This window comes from Mesoplodon mirus (assembly GCF_964341445.2).
Source record: "Mesoplodon mirus genome assembly, chromosome: 3".
Classification (NCBI taxonomy): domain Eukaryota; kingdom Metazoa; phylum Chordata; class Mammalia; order Artiodactyla; family Ziphiidae; genus Mesoplodon; species Mesoplodon mirus.
In genome coordinates this window covers 122,575,844-122,599,298 of record NC_138978.1, presented here as the reverse complement: position 1 = coordinate 122,599,298, position 23,455 = coordinate 122,575,844, and the positions used below count along the sequence as shown (strand labels likewise).

The 23,455-nt window shown below is 39.8% G+C and overlaps 2 protein-coding genes across 2 annotated transcripts; one reads left to right on the top strand and one right to left on the bottom strand.

The window, feature by feature from the left end:
• Window positions 1–4,471: 4,471 nt before the first annotated feature.
• On the top strand, window positions 4,472–6,538 carry LOC309799222 (olfactory receptor 10J3-like; the record flags this gene model as incomplete). The annotated part of the gene is given in 4 exon segments (XM_082612205.1): window positions 4,472–4,498; window positions 5,137–5,243; window positions 5,524–5,941; window positions 5,945–6,538. Coding segments are annotated over 4 exon segments (1,146 nt in total).
• A 5,083-nt stretch (window positions 6,539–11,621) lies between these two features.
• FCER1A (Fc epsilon receptor Ia) lies at window positions 11,622–22,811 on the bottom strand (the record flags this gene model as incomplete). Its single annotated transcript, XM_082615571.1, has 5 exons — window positions 11,622–12,063; window positions 13,537–13,794; window positions 15,308–15,562; window positions 22,321–22,341; window positions 22,757–22,811. The coding sequence occupies 5 exons, from the start codon at window positions 22,809–22,811 to the stop codon at window positions 11,876–11,878; spliced, it is 777 nt and encodes a 258-aa protein (XP_082471697.1). The 3' UTR covers window positions 11,622–11,875.
• Window positions 22,812–23,455: the final 644 nt, after the last annotated feature.

The following is a 23,455-nucleotide window of genomic DNA, read 5'->3' as shown; positions in this document are numbered from 1 at the left end:
GCTGTCCACATTCTTGCCAAATGGCCTTCTTATAAGCCCTCTCAAAACTTGGTAGCTTATTTCTTCAGAGCCAGCAAGGAACTATCTCTTGTTCCTGTTTGCTGAGGTGAATTTTTATAGATGTATTATAAGCATGGGTGTGACTTCCATCACCTTTGCTTTATTCTCTTGAGTAGGGACAAGTCACAGTTCTGCCCACAGTCCAGAGGAGAGGATTGTATTATACATGGGTGTGATTCATTGAGGGTCACCTTAGATGCATTTGCTACATCTATTTATCTTAAAGTTGTATCTGATAATTTTAATACAGTGATTTTTTTATGGGTCTGTTTCTGTTGAGTGCCTTTTTTTTTTTTCTTCTTCTTCTTGATCTTTAGCCTTTTGGTCTTTTCTCCCGGTATGTTTGTTGTATTTTTATCACATCCTGGACACTTTATATCATTTATAGATGTAAAAACCATTATACAGCTTGCAGGCTGTGCAAAAACCACTGGTGGGCTCATGGGCCAGTAAGCTGTAGTTTGCCTACCTCTGTTATAAATGAAAAAAAAGAGTAAATTGTAAAAATAAATTGAGGCTGTACATTATATTATCTTCCTCTAGAGAAGGTTTTATTTTATCTTCTGTTGGGTAGTTAGTCTAAAGGCAAGAGCAAATTAATACAAATAGGTATTAAGTAAAATTGAGCTGGATTCAGTCTTTGTGAGGGTTAACTTATTTCCACTTTACCCTTTTGCCTAGGGTATAGCCCTTAAGCACATGAAGACTGCCATTTTTTCAGTCTTTTGACCAAAGAATACAGACAACAAGTTACAGTTCCTCAAGGAAACTACAAAGAATTGGGTGTCAGGCTAGCATTTCCACATATCTTTTCTTTCTTTCTTTCTGGAATCTTTGCCCCTCAACTCTTCTCTTACTTAGAAGCTGTATCTACATCTTACAGTCTTTATAACATCATTCTAGGGATGGAGGAGAACTAGTTCTTTCCTTCAACTTTATAGGAATAGGAAGGGTAGCAGGGTGGAAGGAGCCCTGGTAATGGTCAGGGCAACTCTTCCCTCCAAAACATTAATCTCAGGATTAGGAATGAGCTGCCTGAGTAATAAGGTCTCCAAGTATTCTGCTGTTTGGATTGTGTCTTCTGATATTGATCACTTGGGAGCAGTCTGTGCTGTTTTGGGAAGGAGACCCAGGAGTCTGGAACAGGCAATTCGCACATTATAAAGAAACCTCAAGCTGGAGTTACTGCTTTGTGACTCAATGAGGACCTTCTTCCAGGAGGAGGGGCTGTGAGAATCTAGAGGAAATTAATGTGACTTTGTCCTTCACTTCTAATCTCAGACACTGGAAGACTGGGATAGGCATTCTTTCCTTCCTGTCCAGTTCTTTTATATATTGCACCCAAGAGGTATCTAAAGATTTGCCAGTGAAGGGGAAATTCCTATTAAACCATAGCTCTGATCAGTTAGACATTAGTGACCTTCATATTTTAAAAAAAAGGGGGGTGGGAGGGAGAGAGACACAAGAGGGAAGAGATATGGGAACATATGTATATGTATAAATGATTCACTTTGTTCTAAAGCAGAAAGTAACACACCATTGTAAAGCAATTATACTCCAATAAAGATGTAAAAAAAAAAGTAGACTGTTTGCTAAAGTAGCAAATTTTTACAATGTGGTCTAAATTTAAATAACTGATAGGTTTTAAATAATTATCAGGAAAGACACTGATAATGATCTGGGAAACATTTTATAACTATTCGTAAAAATCTATATCTAATTTGCAGCCAGTCAAATTCCCAGAGTGGGGGGTATGACTCTCAGGAATGAATACAACTCTCCAGAAGACCCAAGAAATAGACCACTTGGTGAGTTTCACTTCCTGATATGCCAGAATGTTTATTAGAGTATATATTCAGTTATCACACAGCCAGTGATAAGTCTATACAAGGAGGAAAATGATATCTCCTAGAGAATATTGTGATTTCTATGATTTTGGAAATGCGGATGTGTAAACTAACGTAGAAAAGAGGGACATAAGACTTCAAAGAGCGTAATTGGGTCCTTTACAAAAGGCTGTTCAAAAATCTAAGCTCCATGAGAACAAGGACCATTCCTTGGTCATATTTGTTGTCCTAGTATTAGCACAGTACTATACTTTGTGACTATTCAACACATTGAACTATTGAAAAAATGGTTTTGTCTGGATTTGAAGCAAAATTTTACTATTCACAGGAAACAAACAAACAAACAAACAAAAACCCGGAGAATGATGAGATAAATAAGCTCTCTTCACTGTGGGAAAAATGTAAATAGTATATTCATCCATGATTAAGTCAGGGGCAGGCTTTGTTTCACTTTTTTTTTGGGGGGGGAGCTAGTCATTTATTTGAAAGAAATCAAAGGTAGTAAAAATTCCAAAGTCAGACATTATCTGAATTTTGAGGTTTCTGTCCACTTGTACTCTCCCCATTTTTTGGTCTCTCATGTTTCCTTCCTACACCCTAGATGAGTAATCCTATCCTTGCCAATGTTTTTCATTTCCCCATCCCACTCTGCACCCCTTTACTGATTGTCCTATTTGTTAGAGTCTCCACATGATGGTGCTGGGGTACAGTTTTTTAGGGTGTCAACAGTTAGAGCTGATTAATGGTCTGTCTGGAGGAGGAGGGAAACAGAAATATTGTAGACTACCAGCATGAGCAAGATCTTCTGGCCAAGAAAGTGGAATTAAGTTATAAGAATAACTTGGATGGGGGCTTCCCTGGTGGCGCAGTGGTTGAGGATCCACCTACTAATGCAGGGGACACGGGTTCAAGCTCTGGTCCGAGAAGATCCCACATGCTGCGGAGCAACTAAACACATGCACCACAACTACTGAGATTGCGCTCTAGGGCCCGCGTGCCACAGCTACTGAGACCGCGTGCCACAACTGCTGAAACCCGTGTGCCTAGTGCCCGTGCTCCACAACGAGAGAAGCCACTGCAATGACAAGCCCGTGCACCACAACGAAGAGTGACCCCCACTTGACACTAGAGAGAGCCTGCATGCAGCGACAAAGGCCCAACACAGCCGAAAATAAATAAATAAGTTAAAAAAAGAAAAAAAAACAGTCACAGGACTAGAAGGGACTGAGGAGATTATGCTAATTCCATTTAAAAAAAGAAAAAAAATAACCTGGATGACTTTCAAATCAAGTGTGCAAGTATAATGGAAACTATGATTTTATAGTGGTGGATTCCAAACTATTACTTATAATCCAGAAATGCAATGTAGAAGTCACTGAAGATTAGTCTTAGATATGTTAGCTGGGTGGGCCACTGTGATCTAAGGGAGAAGTAAAATGTTGGGCATCTTCGAGAAGGGGATTAGAAGTAAAAATGAAAGTCTTATTTTACCTGATTCATACCCGTGTTGATACAGTACATGTAGCAGTGCATTGTTCTGATCAATGTACCTTAGGAAAGATTTTTAGAGTATGTATGAAAAAGTTCATATGAACAATTGGAAAGGAAATGATAAAATTTATAAGATCAAGGCTAGGATAATCACAGGCTTCTTTACACATCCTAGAATGCTAGGCTGAAGCCTGTCTATCTCCTCCTGCTTCTCTTAAATATTTAAACTAGTTCATATGTGGAAAACAAAAAGAAGTACTAGGGAATTCCCTGGTGGTCCAGTGGTTAGGACTCAGCACTTTCACTGCCAGGGGCCCAGGTTCAATCCCTGGTTGGGGAACTAAGATCTGTGCAGCGTGACCAAAAAAAGAAGAAGAAGAAGAAGAAGAAGTACAAATAAAACTACTATTTATTAAGGGCTTCCTATGTATCAAGTGCCTGTCAAACTCTTCAAATACATTAACCCATGTAATACTTATGGCAACTCTGTGGAGTATTACTATATTCAATTTATAAATGAGTTTAAATATTATGCTTAAAATTTAGAGGGGCTACTGAAGGAATTTATACAAGAAGTCTCATTAGCAGACTTTTTTTTTTAAAGAATCTTATGTTAGCATACGGTATTTGTTTTTCTCTTTCTGACTGATGGACCTAGGGGCAGGACAGGAATAAAGACACAGATGTAGAGAATGGACTTGAGGACACAGGAAAGGGGAAGGGGAAGCTGGGACAAAGTGAGAGAGTAACATTGACCAAATGTAAAATAGATAGCTAGTGGGAAGCAGCTGCATAGCACAGGGAGATCAACTCAGTGCTTTGCAACCACCAAGGAGGGTGGGAGGGAGACGCAAGAGGGAGGGGATATGGGGATATACGTATGAATATAGCTGATTCACTTTGTTATACAGCAGAAACTAACAGAGCATTGTAAAGCAATTATAGTCCAATAAAGAGGTTAAAGGAAAAAAGAAAAAAAATGTTATGACAACATTCGGAGGGAAGACTTGGACTAAGGTCAACTGAAATGGGGGGGATTACTTAGGAGACCATTGCAGTCATCATAGAGAATGATGACGGTGGTCGAAAGTTGGGTGTTGGTAGGAAGCATGGAGAGGAGGGGACAGAGTGGAGAGAATTTCAGGAGGCACTGTCTTCAGGATGGAAAAGGGAAGGGAGATAGTTAGAATGGTTCTCAGCTTCCTGAATGGAGGTAATGGTTAAACATGGTGGGTAATCAGGAGTAGATATGGGTTTAAGGGCAAGGTCAACTCTATTCCAGTATAGTCTCCAATTCTGAGCTCACGTGGAATAGGCTCAATTCTATCCTCATCACAACTTGGAATATGCACAATTAAAGTGAAAAATAGAACATCTGGCCCTTCACTGATTAAATGAGCTTTATCTTTGTTCTCACACTAGGAAAATCATTCCCTACTTGAAGCGACTTGAAGGGATATCCTCAGATTTATTTCAGCCTCTCTTCTGCCTTTGCCTAGAATTCAAGGAAATAAGCTAAATACCTGCATGGCCTTAGAATATCTAGAAGTGCTCCCTTTTTGAGTCTCTCATGATCATAGTAAACTTTAGTGCAGGGCTTAGGGAAGTGAAGCCTAGGACCTAGGGTTCTGGTGGGGAGAAGCCACTCTAGGACCTTCATGGGACACTTGATATTGGCAGTGCATTGAGACAGTGTTGAAAGGTTATCAGCCTCAGGTATCTTTTGTCTTTCACTTAGTTCACTGTTCCTCACTGGATGCTTAGAGGGCTAAATCAAGAGTGTTGGAGGAGGAACTATAGAGCTGGGCTTCTTCCTGGACCTGGACTCACCTCTTCAATGGCTAGGTAATTATTTCTACAAATCTGCCTTTTGATGTGTCTGTACTTTCCTTCTCAGATCTATCTCTGCCATCAACCCCAGGGTCCTGGGATAACACTTCCATAGTAACAAAGAAGAGGGTAGGGGGAAGGTGATGGCTCTGAGCAAGTGACCAACTGCTGAACACTGATGACCCTTGAGGTCTTGGGCATTACTCAGAGGATGGACATACCCTTTACTGAAGGCCTTGGTCCAGCCTACTGTCTTTCATGCTTAACTCATCACACCTTTCTTTCCTTTGTCCAGCTATTTTAGACCTAGACCTCCCTCAGTGCTAAAGCCAAACTCCACTGCTGTGACTGAGTTCCTTTTTGAAGGTTTCCCGAGCTTTGGGTGGCAGCACAGGCTTGGTTTCTTTGTTGTCTTTCTAACTTTGTACCTGCTGACTCTCTTTGGCAATGTCATTATTGTGACTGTTATTCACCTGGACTGTCCCCTCTATACTCCTATGTACTTTTTCCTGAGCATGCTGTCCATCTCTGAGACCTGCTACACTGTGGCCGTCATTCCCTGTATGCTTTCTAGACTCCTGAGTCCTCATCAGCCCATTTCTATCCAAGGCTGTGCCACTCAGCTCTTCTTCTGTCTCACGTTTAGTATCAATAGCTGCTTCCTGCTCACATCCATGGGGTATGATTGTTATGTGGCCATCTGCAACCCACTATAGTATTCAGTCACCATGGGTAAAGAACCCTGTATCCAGTTGGCATCTGGGTCCCTGGGAATTGGCCTGGGTATGGCCATTGTACAGGTAACATCTGTTTTTGGCCTGCCCTTCTGTGATGGCTTTGTCATCTCTCACTTCTTCTGTGACATCAGACCCCTGCTGAAGCTGGTCTGCACAGACACCACTGTCAACAAGATCATCAACTTTGTTGTCCGTGTTTTTGTCCTTGTTCTACCCATGGGCCTGGTCTTCATCTCCTGTGTCCTTATCATCTCCACCATCCTCAAGATTGCTTCAGCTGAGGGTCAGAAGAAGGCCTTTGCCACCTGTGCCTCCCACCTCACAGTGGTCATCATCCACTGTGGCTGTGCTTCCATCATTTACCTGAAGCCTAAGTCCCAGAGTTTCCTGGGGCAGGATAGACTCATCTCAGTGACCTACACTGTCATCACTCCTCTGCTGAACCCCATCGTGTACAGCCTGAGGAACAAGGAGGTCAAAGATGCTCTGTGCAGAGCCAGGGGCAAAAGCCCCTCTCCTTTCAGTGAGGAGGTCGTTGAAGGCCTTTTCTTTCATTTTGTAAATATGTATTAATTTTAATGCTGTATCAATAACACCTTTAAGTATGGGATCAAGAAGAATAGGCTAAATTGAATTGGGTGCTAAAACTGGAGACTTCCATTTAAGCTAGTCATGGTTCTCTGTGCCCTCCTTTAGAGAGGATAGAAAATGACTTGGCATACACTTAAGAATATAGGGGAAAGATTTACCTGCCTGGGTCACTCATACCTATGTTCTGTTACACACCCATGAACACATCCACATATGCCCTGAGAATATATTGGGTTATACAACTCCAGTAAAGCACAAAATCCAGCAAGGTTCTAGAAGGCTAATGAACAAAGTATTTGGAAACCACCTCAGAAAAACCTCTGTTGTTGTTGTTAAGGGTGTATGAGTAATTTATGAAAAATTTTAACAAATAAGTGTGGAGACACATGCATGTCCTTTTCTGTGGATGTTGAAGGCTTTCTTGTAATCTGCTTTTGCTGTTTACTAATATCTCATCACAGCTGAGGACTCTTCAGAAGGCCAAAAAAAAAAAAAAAAACCACTCTCCAAGTGGATAGAACTGCCCTAACTGACCATTCCTGGAAATGAGGAGTACAAATGTGGGAAAGCAAAAAATCATCAGCTACTAGAACACAGAGGTGGGTTGTCCATAGTCCCAAGATGCCTAGGTGAGAAAACTCCAATTTGGAAAGGAGAGCATGCTGAACAGTTCAGTGCTTTTCACATCTCCAATGCAGGAGTGAAAGAGGATGGAGGCTGGAGGAAGCCAAGCAAAACCATAGTTCCTTTTGCAGGGTAGACCTAAATCTTTGAAATAGTGTTATAAATGTAAGCACTTTAACTACAACTTCTGAAATTATTTATTAATGAGCAGAAATCTGAAGCTTGACTTAATGAAAAAATTTTCCAGTAAGTTCCTAAGCTGTCAGAAGTTAATCTTCAGAAATTTCTTCTTAGATACTCCCAACTAAAAACCTGAGGTAAAAAACAGCATTTCATGTTTGAGCATCACAGAAGGTGAAGGTATATGCCCTGGTCCTCTCTCCCTCATCCTTCCACTTCACTCTGGCCTTCTATACTGAAGAGCAGGTATAACCTGAGTTTCGAACCCAGTTCTTGCAGTCTTCAGAATACAGCTGATCCCATGGGATGACGCTGCAGAGGCAAGATATCACTTGTAAGAGTGTCATGAAGTTAGCTGGGTGCTGAAGATAGGATGAGCCAGTGGAAATTAACAAATCTTCTAAGTCAAGTTAACATGTCTTGCTTTGCCAAGAAACACTGGCATGTGCTATCTGACCAGAGATAAAAGATATCTTTGCCTTTGTGACCAGATTTCTAGAAATGATAGAGTCAGTTTATTTCTGTTAGGATAGCCAAGGATAGCCAAAAAACAGTTAAAAAAAATTTTTTTTTTTTTTTTTGCGTTGTGTTCTGCTTAGTCTAGATAAAGCTGTTAGGTAAAGGTCTGATGACCAGTGTCAGTTTCTGATAAGGCACAAGATAGGGACTTGGGCTTGGTAACTAACTGTCCAGGGCTGGGTAGACAACTTAAGGCAAGGAGACAATACTACTCTCTGAGTTTCTCTGGGCACCCAGGCTGGCGAGTACCTCTGCCATTCTCATCATAAATCTCCCATCTCTGACTTCAAGGAGATGCTCTTGTTGTCCCATTTCCCATTTAATGAGAAGAGAGAAAGAGCAGAGCTTTTCTTCAGGTACTCAATTTCCCAAAATACAAGGTGTATCTTTTGTCTGAGTTTCCACTCTTGAGGTAGCCAAGGAAATTTGTCTTCCATTGGCCATTAGTAGGGAGCTACCAACTTGATTTTCAAAAACCAACCCTAATTATTGGGAGTTTGTGACATTTTGTAGCAGACAATTTGGAACAACAATCATGGGAAAGAAATTTGCTCTATGGACTGGCCTAGACCAATCTGGTAAGATATTGGAGGTAACAGAGGAAGCCCCAAGGGTGGAGCTGGGGTGAATTATTTCTATTCTAATCATTTGTATAACATTCATACTTCCTCTCTGGTACAGACAGACTTTATGTATATTAAAATGAAAAGCACCTTTATAAATGCCATATTTTGGGGGTCCACAAAATACTCAAGACCTCACTGTGTGTTCCATATTCCCTATGGAACAGATGTATGAATATCAGGAAGAAAATATGTGGAAATAAATGGTAGACATAAGTCTGATATGAACCTGAAATTTAGATACATGGGAGAGCACAATGAAGGGAGAGACCAGTGTGTAGAGGATGAAGGAGAAATTCACACCGGAGCTTTTTTGGGAATGTGTTCTGAGCCTTTGTGCTCGACAGTCACCACATAGAACTGGGTTCCCACATAATGAAGGACAAAATGGACTCAAAGGGAGCTTAGAGACCACCTAGTCCAAACGCCCCTTGTTACAAAGAAGAAATGGAATCTCAGAGACTGGCAAGAACTTGCCCCAGTCACACAGCTGGTTAACAACAGCTTGAACTTCCAGGTTTGTGCTCTGTCCATAGCCCTTGCAAACTGGGAGTGAGGATGAAAATGGAGGTGAAAGTGAATTGGAGGTAAAGTGAAAAAGTGAAAATAGAGGTAAAAGTCACTCAGAGACTCAGAAAATCCCTCAGAAGATGTATCTGAAGCTTATAAAGCCTCGACTTTCTATCCATGTTCAGTCTCTCTCAATTCTTAACTCCGGGTCACTTGGCCTCAGACCAAATAAAGGAGGAAGTAACTTGCTCTCTAGCCTGATGCATAGCTGTGTGTTAAACACTTTGAGACAAGATGTTGTTAATGAATGTTCTGTAAGACTGTGGTCTCAAGCTATAACTTCTAACAGACCTCCTGTCTTTCCTTAAAGGTAGGGAAGTGTCCAGGAACAACACCAAGGAGCTTCCTGTAGGGACTTTTCCTGGCCTATGGTTGCAGGAAAAATCTCTTCCCCACTCACCAGGCTTCTTTACACAAAGCCAAGTGCCAAGGCCTTTCCCTGAGAATCTGGTCATTTCCTATCTCTCTGAAATGATTTTTTAAAAAGGGACAGTGTTAAGGAGTTTCATACCAGTCTTGGGGCTCAGGGTGGGCTGCCCCTAAATATGCCACAATGACATATTGATTATTTTGAGTTAAAGTTACTTAAGAATCAGGGATGGATGGATTGGGAGTTTGGGATTAGCAGGTGCAAACTCTTATATATAGAATGGATAAACAACAAGGTCCTGCTGTGTAGCACAGGGAACTATATTCAATATCCTGTGATAAACCATAATGGAAAAGCATATGAAAAAGGATATATCCTCATATTTTTTCATATTCTTTTCCATGTATATTTCTGTCTTCCTGAAAGTAGGAAATAAATCTCGCACATAAGAGGTATACTCCTTGCATCTGGAGGTAGAAGGACACCCTTATTGCCAGAGAGAGGGAATTCGGGGCTTAGAAGCCTATATAAACAAACTTGTTACTTATTTTATTTACCACCTCCAGCCCAAACTCTGTTTAGATTCTTCACGAATTGAGCACACCAATCCTAACCTTCTTTGTCCTGTCAATTCCTCTCAAATGTATCACTTCTTTATCTAAAAAGTATAAAAGCTGCCTGCTTTGACGACTTTTTAGATCCCATTTCTATGAGACATTAATTAAAAAGTATTTATTTTTCTCTTGCTAATTTGTCTTGTGTAAATTTTATTATTAGTTCAGCCACAAAAACTCAAGAGAGGTCAAGGGGAAAATTTCCCCCACCTCAACATCAAATACCTATATATATATATTTAAAAGCTTTGATAATTATTCTCTGCTTTATGGCCCCAAACATCCTTTGGAGAAAATGGGCCTTGTCAGTCTCATGGATATTTACAAATTTTCCCCCTAATTCACTTCTTCCTTATGTTACGTTATTAATTGTTCGAAAACACAGGTTGCTGCTGAAGATGCGTGACAGGCGGCCAGGTTTCACTGTACCTTCCTCTCCAATTTTGAGTGTCTGAAATTTCCAAATTTTCCATAATCTCTCACTCTGCAGAGAGAGACAGGTGGAAGAGACTTTTCACTGTATTCTAAATTATATTTTACAAAAGTCTAGTAGCAATGATTGCTTCTGGGAAGGGAGCCTGGTGACAAAGGCGGGAGAGAGACTGTTTTCTGAATAACCCTTTACACTGTTGGAATTTTTTACTTATAGGCATCCATTGCCTGTTACAAAATATAAAGGTAAAGTATCAGGCATCCGGGTTTTTTTTCATGTACAATCTGGGTGTTTATAGTAACAGAAGTGAGTGGAAAACAAACATGCCATTGACTACTGTAATGAGTTAAACGGCTTCCCTCTGAAGTGATTTCTCTCCAGGGAGATAAGGGTGCTTCCCCGTGCAGTAACTTTAGAGACATCAGATGGGTCTGTCATGTAAGTATTAGTGTATTTTCTACAACACTGCATTTCTTGTGGTTGTACCGTTACGGGAATAAAGTCAAGTGCCTTCAAAAAAAAAAAAAAAAAAAAAAAAAGAAAACACAGGTAAACTAAAGGTGCTCTGATCCTCTGTTGCCTGTTGTGAACTCTTGGTCAGCACTTGCCTCTCCTCCCTAATGCTTACCCCAGGCCCCCACTATAACTGTCTCCATAAGCAGAGGTGGGGTGTGGGTGGGAGAGCAAAGATTGTGTCTTTGACTGAGATCTTATTCAGTCCTGGACTGTTTTCAGAGTGAGAGTTATGATTATTATTTGCTAGAATTTCGCTAAGATGTTTAACAGGTGCTGTAAGAGGGTATAGAAGATTTAAATTGGGGAGATATTAGAGGAGTGAAACAATCACAGGGAAATCTTAGACTGAGCCTCATCCCCAGAGACCTATGGCTCAAGCCTGCCCCAGGTTCTGCCAAGAACTAGAAGTTCATATGATAGTAAGTTGAAGAGAGAGCATAAAAATGATCAACTTCATCAGCATCCTACCATGTCTTCTCATTTCTAGCTCAGACTTACAATGGAGAAAACATTAGAAAAGAGAACATTTCTAATCTAGAACTTCATGGTTCTTGCCTCTAGAAGCAGAAAAGAAATTAGCAAGCCTCAAATACTTATGAACGTCATGTTACGTGGTTTCATACTTCTTTTATTCAAGTTGTACATCTCTTTTAATACTAATAAATGAATCTATTCATTCTTTTACTTATTTAAATGATGTTTATTGAGCACTTACTATTACATGCCACTTGACCAGTTTTGATTGGCTTAATGAAGCAGTTCTGTAAAGCTTTGAGCACTTGGTACCTTGTGAGCTGTGTTTAACAATTAAGAAGCAATTGCTAGTGCCAGAAAGAAATTGCTATTACAGATGTTTCTTGAGCAGTAACATCAGTTATTTGGGGGTTCTGGTCTGGGCTGTGGGTCCATAAGTTTGTTGCGTTTCCTGGTTCTCTTAATCTTCAAGAGAAATGTGAACTGCTGCTGGGTCGAGATAAACAACCCTGTGTCCACAACAAACAGAATCTTCACCAACAATGGGATAAGAAATTGTAGCCAGAAATATTTGCTTCGGGGAGCTGGAGTGGAATCGAGATGCAACAAGAAACATAACTCACATTAGAAACTGAAAAATGAGTTTAAGGGTGTCATCCTCCCTAAGAGAAGGACCCAACATGGTCTTCCATTTTCTAGCATGATATGCCATCCAGGAGCAAAGAGAAAACACTCATGAGTTTGGGTTCCTCAGTCTATGCTCCCTGGAACCCTAGGGAGTCCTGAGTATTTCCCCCACAGCCCCTGTCTAATGGTTTGTCTAGCCAGTATGCCCAAGGGGAAAGGTCATAGGAAAGATGGCCACTTCCTTGGAGCTGACAAGACCAACATCCACATATGATTCAGAGGTGGAAAGGAGACAGAATGAGGGCAGTGGGTCACCAGTGCCTTATTTCTCAATCAATCAATCAGTCAGCATTTATTGCATGTCTGTTGGGTGAAATGAAAATATTGGACTAGATCATATTTAAGTTGCCTTCCAATTCCACTGTTTTGTGATTCCATTACTCTATTTGCAAAGTACTGATTTTTTGTGATTGCTCTAGAATTATAGAACCCTAGAATATTACAGCCAGAAATTACTTACAAATCACTTATACTGATGGCTCTCAACACTGGCTGCATATTACCATTACCTGAAAGAGATTTTAAATACTGGTGCCCAGGCCTCATTCCAAACCAATTAAATCAGAATCTCAAGGGATGATATACAGACACCATTTTTTTTTTAAATTCCCCAAGTGATTCTAGTGGAGTCTAGTCCAAATCCTTTATTTTACAGATAAGGGTACTAGAAGCCCAGCAACAATAAAATAACAGGTCTCAAATTAGTTTACAGAGAGCAACCATTAGAGCTTAATTCTGGCTTCTGGTCTCATGCTTTTTAAGATATTAGCATGAGCAAATTCCACCAAGCAAAAGTCTGATTTCTTCATTGCAAGGCAAATATTTCAAAGGCTCACTTTTTTATATGAAGTTTGGAAAGAGCAGCCTTTTTCATTGGCTAGAGAGGCAGCCCACTTGCCTATTCTTTCCTCATCAAGCCCTCTCTCTCATCTCCTAATTCACAGGCACACAGCCTCTTGACTTGTTGGTTTCCTTTCCCATCCCTCCTAGGCTAGAATAAACTCTTCAAGCTCTTTATAGCTTTTGTTCCTTCAACTTTGAAACTCTCTTTCAATTTGATGAATATAAGTTTCTCCCCAGGAGCAACAGATGACTTTGCTTGGCTAGTATTTAACAATTCATTTCACAAATATTACATTTAATATTTATAAAAATTCCGCATAAGCAGGTATCACTGTTGCCATTGAACAAGTAAGGAATCTAAGACAGACTGAGGGATACACTCTACCCCTGGTCCCCTCATTGCAAGTCTAATAGACTTTCCAAGGAATCACAGCTGCCCCCATTCTACAGCTGCTATCACTTTAGGCTCAAATGTTCTTTCTCCTTTCCCCTGCTATGGACTCCTTCCTTTTCCTTCACCAACTTACCTTTTATTATTTTAATGCTGAGGTGATTAGAAGTATAGCACATCTGCTGAATTGTGCCCATGCAGTAATATGTGCCATTGTCCCCTGTTGTGGCGCTGGTAATGGAGATGTTGTGGTTCTCATACCAGTACTTAAGGGCTTTGTCATTCTTGAAGTAAGTCACCTTGTAGACATTCAGATTCCTCCAGCCGTGGCACCTGAGGAAGAGGGGCTCACCCTCCAACACCATCTCAGCAGAGGCCTGAAGGAGCAGCCAGTCTGAAGAGCATTTGTTATGTCATTTATTCAACAATGATAGATAAAACTAATAATAAATAAAAATAAAATAAAAATAGATAAAAGAGGTCATGCAGAGAGTGTGTGTCAGAAACTTTTATCATTAATCCATTTCTTGGCTCATAAGGTCAATAAAAAGGAAACACAAAATAATGCTTACAGACTGTCTCCTCTATTGATAAATCCTCTCTCCTCCTGAAAAGTAATTCTGGGACCACAACATCGCTGACCTTTCTAATGAGCCCACCCATAGAAGGTCTGAAACCCATTATCCCACTCAGCTCCATTGTTGCATTTAGTCACTAAGGGGGAAATAAACCCACTCTGCCTGGGGAGTCTTAGCCTAGGAGAGTGTCTGTTTTGTCCTCTCTAACCTTATAGGTGCTTCTCAGTTCTATTAGTCACAGTTAGCCCCTGACTTCTTCAGAACATGTATCACACTTTTAATTAGTTATTTGTGTAATTACTGAATGGATGTCCTTTTCCTCATTGGGCTCTATACTTCAGAGGTCTGAGGCATGTCTGTTCCTTACATCATATTTCCAGTGCCTAGCATAATACCTAGGAGTTGGTAGGTTCTTAACAATCGTTGGTCAACAATGAGTCAGTAAAATATAAGAGTCAGGTTGCATGGCTAATGTCATTTTAAGAATTGAAAAGCATTCACCAAAGGAGACTTTTCAATGGAAATGTGGTTAGGTTGCACAAGCATATTTTATTTAGGAGCAATCCTTGAGGACTTTTCTAGAATCTACTCCAAAGAAATAAAGAAGATATTTTACACTGCTTTAGTTTCTATTTGGAATTTGTACACAACTGTTGAAACATCTCTTTTTACTTGAGAAAAATACAAAGTATGTTTATGCTTTAAAATATTTTTTATTTAAAAATATAAAGCAAAATATAGCAATGAGCTAGCCATGCAAATGAAATCATTGCTTTGTTCATTCAACATTTACGGACTAACCCACATGTGCCTGAGCATGCTGGACTAATTGTTGACAGTAGGAGAGTGATAAAGATGAAGCAAACATAAGATTTGTTCTTAAGTAAAAGCAGAGAACATGAGGAGTGTACAGAGATATCTTTCAAAATGAAGAGTGCAACTTAATACTGAGGTTGTGATACATGGAAATTGCAGAGCAAATCTTTAAATCAATCTTTTGATACTATTTAACATATACATCTCTTTGCAATGTTCACATATCCAACGTGCCATTTGACCTTAAAACATGCATCTGCACCTATGTAGAAAAGAGAGTCAGAAGTGAAATTGAGTAGAGGAGTAACACTGGGAGATTGCCAGAATCTTGAAAGAAGACAGAATGGCTGACAGAAGGAGTAGAGGTAGAAGAAGAGAGATGGACAGGTCTGGTTAGAGACCCTAAGTCCCAGCTTGGTGCCCTAAGCCTTGGAATAACTTGCTTTCTCCCCATCCTCAGATGGGCCATTCCTCACATGAGAGAACTGATATTTCCATAACCCTGGAACTTACCACTGATGACATCTAGGTACACAGGTTCACTCATGAAAACTCCTTTGCTTTGACATCTATATTCCCCACTGTCCTGGATGCTTGCATTCATGATGTTGAAGCGTGAAGTTTTTACTTCCAAAGAGTTATTGTTGTGGGTCCACAAAGTGGAGTTATCTTCAAGGGCATTGTTCCCTCTACATGTAAGAGTCACATTCTCTCCTCTAAATATTCTGTTCCATGGGGGATTCAAGGATATCTTAGGTTTCCAGATGGCTTTGAGAAGAGCAGATTGTGGAAAGAGATATAGAAGGGGGAAAAATATCATTGAAAACTGTATAGCCTCCAAAGTACAGACATACCAATAGTAAGACAATCAATGGTCAGTCTACCCGTACTTATACCGTTGGTGATAAGAAACTGTCCTGATTCCTAGGATTAAAGGAAGGAGAAAAGGGTGTTGTGGCCTCACAGAGCTCCCAACATAGGGAGAAACATAAGACACAAATGCAGGATACTCAGAAACAAACAAATTTACTATGTGCTGTAGGATAGCTCCCTCTAATTCTCTAAATTTCAGTTCCAATATCTGTAAATGAGGACTGCAGTCTCTTCAGGCAGAGATTATGTCTGTGATGTTCAACCATAACTCAGCACAGTGACTATTACATAGTAAGTGTTCATTAAATATTTATTGAGTTGATGAATGAGTGAATAATGGATGAATTAATGTATTGGACTAGATGAAATACATGATCTCTCCCAGCTCTAAATTTTTATGACTATTTAATTGTGAGTGAATATGGAATTAAAAATATATGTCAATTCTGGATGGTAGTGAGAAGCACCAAGAGGATCAGTCTTAAAAGGCTTTCAGGGACAAAGAGATGTGGTACAAATTTGAACAGAAACTTCGGAAGCAGCCAGGTGGTGATGAGGAAGAGATCATGCTGCTGAAAGACTTGGATTCAAGGGACTTATGTTACAATCCAGTCCTTTGTTAGCTGTGTAACCTCCAGCAAATGACTTAATATGAGTTTCAGCATCCTCAGTTATAAAATGGCAATAATAATAACAGTGATGTTGGTGTAAGAATTGAACGAGGACTACAGGCTCTTTGGTGGGGTTAATAATGGAGGCAGGGAGGGCTCATGCTAAGGAGTGCATCCCAGAACTTCTGCTGCCAGTGTCCTTGTCCCTGTGGTAAGCCACAGCCACCATCCACCCCACCGCCACCAAGCCCCCTGCAGGAGACCCTCCAACACAAGCAGAGCAGAAGCAAGAAGAACTACAATACTGAAGCCTGTGGAACAAAAACCACATTCACAGAAAGATAGACAAAATGAAAAGGCAGAGGACTATTTACTAGATGAAGGAACAAGATAAAACCCCAGAAAAACAACTAAATGAAGTGGAGGTAGGCAACCTTCCAGAAAAAGAATTCAGAATTATGATGGTGAAGATGATCCAGGACCTCAGAAAAAGAATGGAGGCAAAGATCGAGAACATACAAGAAATGTTTAACAAAGACCTAGAAGAATGAAAGAACAACCAAACAGAGATCAACAATATAATAACTGAAATGAAAAATGTACTAGAAAGAATCAATAGCAGAATAACTGAGGCAGAAGAACGGATAAGTGACCTGAAGACAGAATGGTGGAATTCACTGCTTTGGAACAGAATAAAGAAAAAAGAATGAAAAGAAGTGAAGACAGCTTAAGAGACTTCTGTGACAACATTAAATGCACCAACATCCTCACTATAGGGGTCCCAGAAGGAGAAGAGGGAGAAAAAGACCCAAGAAAATATTTGAAGAGATTATAGTTGAAAAATTCCCTAACATGGGAAAGGAAATAGCCACCTAAGTCCAGGAAGTGCAGAGAGTCCCAGGCAGGATAAAGCCAAGGAGAAACACACCAAGACATATAGTAATCAAATTGACAAAAATTAAAGAAAAGGAAAAATTATTAAAAGCAACAAGGGAAAAAAAAACAAATACAAGAGAACTCTCATAAGATTAACAGCTGATTTCTCAGCAGAAACTCTACAAGCCAGAAGCGAGTGGCATGATATATTTAAAGTGATGAAAAGGAAGAATCTATAACCAAGATTACTCTACCTGGCAAGGATCTCATTCAGATCCGATGGAGAAATCAAAAGCTTTTCAGACAAGCAAAAGCTAAGATCATTCAGCACCACCAAACCAGCTTTATAAAAATGCTAAGGGAAGTTCTCTAAGTGGGAAACACAAGAGAAGAAAAGGACTTACAAAAACAAACCCAAAACAAATAAGAAAATGGTCATAGGAGCATACATATCAATAATTATCTTAAATGTGAATGGATTAAATGCTCCAACCAAAAGACACAGGCTTGCTGAATGGATACAAAAACAAGATACATATATATGCTGTCTACAAGAGACCCACTTCAGACCTAAGGACACATACAGACTGAAAGTGAAGAGATGGAAAAAGATACTCCAAGCAAATGGAAGTCATAAGAAAGCTGGAGTAGCAATATTCATATCAGATAAAGTAGACTTTAACATAAAGAATATTACAAGAGACAAGGAAGAACACTACATAATGATCAAGGGATCAATCCAAGAAGAAGATATAACAATTACATATGCACCCAACATAGGAGCACCTCAATAAATAAGGCAAATTCTAACAGCTATAAAAGAGGAAATCAACAGTAACACAGAAATAGTGGAGGATTTTAACACCTCACACCAATGAACAGATTATCCAAACAGAAATGTAATAAGGAAACACAAGCTTAAAATGACACAATAGGCCAGATAGATTTAATTGACATTTATAGGACACTCCATCCTAAAAGAGCAGATTACACTTTCTTCTCAAGTTCACACAACACATTCTCCAGGATAGATCACCTCTTGGGTAACAAATCAAGCCTTGGTAACCTTAAGAAAGCTGGAATCATATCAAGCATCTTTTCCAACCACAATGCTATGAGATTAGAAATGAATTACAGGGGAAAAAATGTAAAAAACACAAACACATGGAGGCTAAACAATATGTTACTAAATAACCAAGAGATCACTGAAGAAATGAAAGAGGAAATCAAAAAATACCTAGAGAGAAATGAAAATGAAAATATGATGATCCAAAACCTATGGGATGCAGCAAAAGCAGTTCTAAGTGGGAAGTTTATAGCAATACAATCCTACCTCAAGAAACAAGAAAAATCTCAAATAAACAATCTAACCTTACACCTAAAGGATCTAAGGAAAGAAAAAACAAAACCCCAAAGTTAGCAGAAGGAAAGAAATCATAAATATCAGAGCAGAAATAAATGGAATGGAAAGAAAACAATAGCAAAAATCAATAAAACTAAAAGCTGATTCTTTGAGAAGACAAACAAAATTGATAAACCTTTAGCCAGACTCATCAAATAAAAGAGGGAGAGGAATCAAATCAATAAAATTAGAAATGAAAAGGAGAAGTTACAACAGACACTGCAGAAATATGAAGCATCATAAGATACTACTACAAGAAACTCTATGCCAAAAAAATGGACAACCTAGAAGAAATGGACAAATTCTTAGAAAGCTATAACCTTCCAAGGTTGAACCAGGAAGAAATAGAAAATATGAACAGACCAATCACAAGTAATGAAATTGAAACTGTGATTTAAAATCTTCCAACAAGGCTTCCCTGGTGGCGCAGTGGTTGAGAGTCTGCCTGCCGTTGCAGGGGACACAGGTTCATGCCCCAGTCTGGGAAGATCCCACATGCCGCAGAGTGGCTGGGTCTATGAGCCATGGCCACTGAGCCTGCGTGTCCAGAGCCTGTGCTCCACAATGGGAGAGGCCACAACAGTGAGAGGCCCGCGTACCGAAAAAAAATAAATAAATAAAATAAATCTTCCAACAAACAAAAGTCCAGGACCAGATGGATTCACAGGTGAATTTGATCAAACGTTTAGAGAAGAGCTAACTCCCATCCTCCTCAAACTCTTCCAAAACATTGCAGAGGAAGGAACACTCCCAAACTCATTTTATGAGGCCACCATCACCCTGATACCAAAACCAGACAAGATACTACAAATAAAGAAAATTACAGACCCATATCACTGATGAATATAGATGCAAAAATCCTCAACAAAATACTAGTAACAGAATCCAACAACACATTAAAAAAGATCATACACCATGATCAAGTGGGACTTATCCCAGGGATGCAAGGATTCTTCAATATATGCAAATCAATCAATGTGATACACCATATTAACAAATTGAAGAATAAAAAACATATGATCATCTCAATAGATGCAGAAAAAGCTTTTGACATAATTCAACACCGAAGTATGATAAAAACTCTCCAGAAAGTGGGATAGGGGGAAACAACCTCAACATAATAAAGGCCATATACAACAAACATCATTCTCAATATTGAAAAAAGTGACAGCATTTCCTCCAAGATCAGGAATGAGACAAGGATATCCACTCTCGCCACTCTTATTCAACATAGTTTTGGAAGTCCTAGCCATGGCAATCAGAGAAGAAGAAGAAGTAAAAGGAATCCAAATTGGAAAAGAAGTAAAGCTGTCATTGTTTGTGGATACCATGATACTATACATAGATAACCCTAAAGATGCCACCAGAAAACAACTAGAACTAATCAATGAATTTGGTAAAGTTGCAGAATACAAAATTAATGGGCAGAAATCTCTTGCAGTCCTATACAATAACAATGAAGGATCAGAAAGAGAAATTAAGGAAAAAATCCCATTCACCATTACAACAAAAAGAATAAAATACCTAGGAATAAACCTTCCTAAGGAGACAAAATACCTGTATGCAGAAAACTATAAGACACAGATGAAAGAAATCAAAGATGATAAAAACAGATGGAGAGATATACTATGTTCTTGGATTGGAAGAATAAATATTGTGAACATGACTATACTACCCAAAGCAATCTACAGATCCAATGCAATCCGTATCAAATTACCAGTGGCATTTTTTACAGAACTAAACCAAGAAAGTCTTAAAATTTGTATGGAGACACAAAAGACCCTGAATAGCCAAAGCAATCTTGAGAAATAAAAACAGAGCTGGAGGAATCAGGCTCCCTGACTTCGGACTATACTACAAAACTACAGTAATTGAGACCATATGGTACTGGCACCAAACAGAAATATAGATCAATGGAACAGGATAGAAAGCCCTGAGATAAACCCACGCACCTATGGTCAACTAATCTATGACAAAGGAGGCAAGAATATACAATGGTGAAAAGACAGTCTCTTCAATAAGTGGTACTGGGAGAACTGGACAGCTAAATGTAAAAGAATGAAATTAGAACACTCCCTAACACCATACAGAAAAATAAATTCAAAGTGGATTAAAGACCTACATGTAAGACCAGACACCATAAAACTCTTAGAGGAAAGCATAGGAAGGACACTCTTCGACATAAATCATAGTAAGATCTTTTTTATCCACATCCTAGAGTAATGGAAATAAAAACAAAAATGAATAAATGGGACCTAATTAAACTTAAAAGCTTTTGCACAGCAAAGGAAACTATAAACAAGACAAAAAGACAACCCTCAGAATAGGAGTAAATATTTGCAAATGAATCAATGGACAAAGGATTAATCTCCAATATATACAAACAGCTCATGCATCTGAATAATAATAAAAAAAAAACCCAATCAAAAAATGGGCAGAAGACCTAAATAGACATTTCTCCAAAGAAGACATACAGATGGCCAAGAGGCACATGAAAAGCTGATCAACATCACTAATTATTAGAGAAATGCAAATCAAAACTACAATGAGGTATCAACTCACACCAGTTAGAAGGAGCATCATCAGAAAATCTACAAACAACAAATGCTGGAATGGGTGCGGAATAAAGGGAACCCTCTTGCACTGTTGGTGGGAATGTAAATTGATACAGCCACTATAGGGAACAGTATGGAGGTTCCCTAATAAACTAAAAATAGAATTACCATATGACACAGCAATCCCACTACTGGGCATATACCCAGAGAAAACCATAATTCAAAAAGACACATGGGGGCTTCCCTGGTGGCGCAGTGGTTGAGAGTCTGCCTGCCGATGCAGGGGACACGGGTTCATGCCCTGGTCCAGGAAGATCCCACATGCCGCTGAGTGGCTAGGCCCGTGAGCCATGGCTACTGAGCCTGTGCATCCAGAGCCTGCACATCCAGAGCCTGTGCTCCACAACGGGAGAGGCCACAACAGTGAAATGCCCGTGTACCACAAAAACAAACAAACAAACAAAAAACACATGCACCCCAATGTTCATTGCAGCACTATTTGCAATAGCCAGGTCATGGAAGCAGCCTAAATGCCCATCGACAGACGAATGGATAATGAAGATGTGGTACACATATACAATGGAATATTACTCAGCCATAGAAAGTAGTGAAGTTGGGCCATTTGTAGAGATGCGGATGGACCTAGAGACTGTCATACAGAGTAAGTCAGAAAGAGAAAAACAAATATCATATATTAACGCATATATATGGAATCTAGAAAATTGGTACAGATGAACTGGTTTGCAAGGCGGAAATAGAATCTCAGATGTAGAGAACAAATGTATGGACACAAAGGGGGGAAGGGGGGGTGGGGGGTTGTAGGATGAATTGAGAGATTGGGATTGACATATATACACTAATATGTATAAAATAAGTAACTAATAAGAAACTGCTGTATAAAAAAATAAATTAAAAAAAAAGAACAAGTTTACATGATAGTGGCTGGAGGAGTCTCTGAGACACTTAGATGCTCAACAGACATGATTGTTGGCATTAAAGAGGAAAGGGTGACTTGAGAGAATGAAGTGGCATGTGGGAAACTTTTGAATGGGGGAAAAAAGGAAGATTATGCAAGGTGGAAGCGGGTTGGACAGGGAAGAACATATTAATAATCATTAGAAAATAGATGATGGGATGAAGGGAAAGAGTGAAGGGAGGGCAAGTCCCAGACACATTGAAATGCTGAGGGAACAAGGACAGAGGACTCACCTGCTGATGTGCCATCTGGAGCTGCAAAACGTCCAGAGAGGATATGTTAGTGTCTATCCCCAGCCTTCTGGACACCTAAAGACTGGGATCTGGAAATGGTGATGAGGTTTACATCCACGAAGTTTTAAGGGCCAACCATCTTTCCAGGAATCTGACTCAGGGAAGGAAGGAGCTTCTGTCTTTCCTCCCTTGCCCTCTGGAAGATGCCAGCATGATAGCAAGGATGAGACTTTCAGTCCAGCTTCCCCCTTAGGTGGTGTTCAGCCCCACTTCCTCTGCTATCCAGCTTGCCTTCCCTACAGAATCCCTGGGAAATTCCCCACGGTTTGCACATAGCCTAGAAAAAGTCACCAGTAAAATGATCAACTTTCCCACTCCAGCTGCTTCCCCAATCCATTTTGGCCCCTGAAGGGGCCAGTAACTGATTTCTACTTACAGAAGAGCAGCAGAGCTATCCACAGCAGGGCAGGGGTTCCCATGGCAGTAGGCATTTCCTCTGTGGCTGCCAGTGCCAACTGGCCTGGAGTGACCTAGGGCCTTAGAGTAAGCTTGAAACTAAAAAGGAGAAGGAAATGTTCTCTGTTTCATATCTCATTAACTCATCAGCTGCACCTAGGTTTGCTTCCTTCTGTGGAGATAATATTCAGGGTGGTGCCTAATAGGGCAATTTTGTATTTACCCCCATACTGCACTCTCCATCCCACCTCCATGTACACATCTGGAATCTAGTGGTAAAGAGGCATAGAGCTAGGCACACAGGCACAGAGCTTTCTTAAACTGTCTGTCAATGTACAGCTATGTCATTTGCAACTTAGAAAAGTGGGGTGCCAGGGAGAGCAGAATAAAACAACAGGTAACTATTCAGCACCTAATATATGCCAGCAGTATGATAAATACATCTTGTGTTTCATTCATTTCTCACAATAACCCTATGAAGGAGGTACCATCGTTATCGACATTTTATAGATAAGAAAATTGGAATTTAGAGAGGTGAAGTAGCTTGTCTTAGTGTATTCCCTAGTAAATGGCTAATTTGGGACTCAAAATATTTTAAAAATCTAACCCCAGAGTAAAACTCTTAATCATGATGATATATTGTTTATGCATGTCTCCAAGTATGGCCAGCAATTGCTGA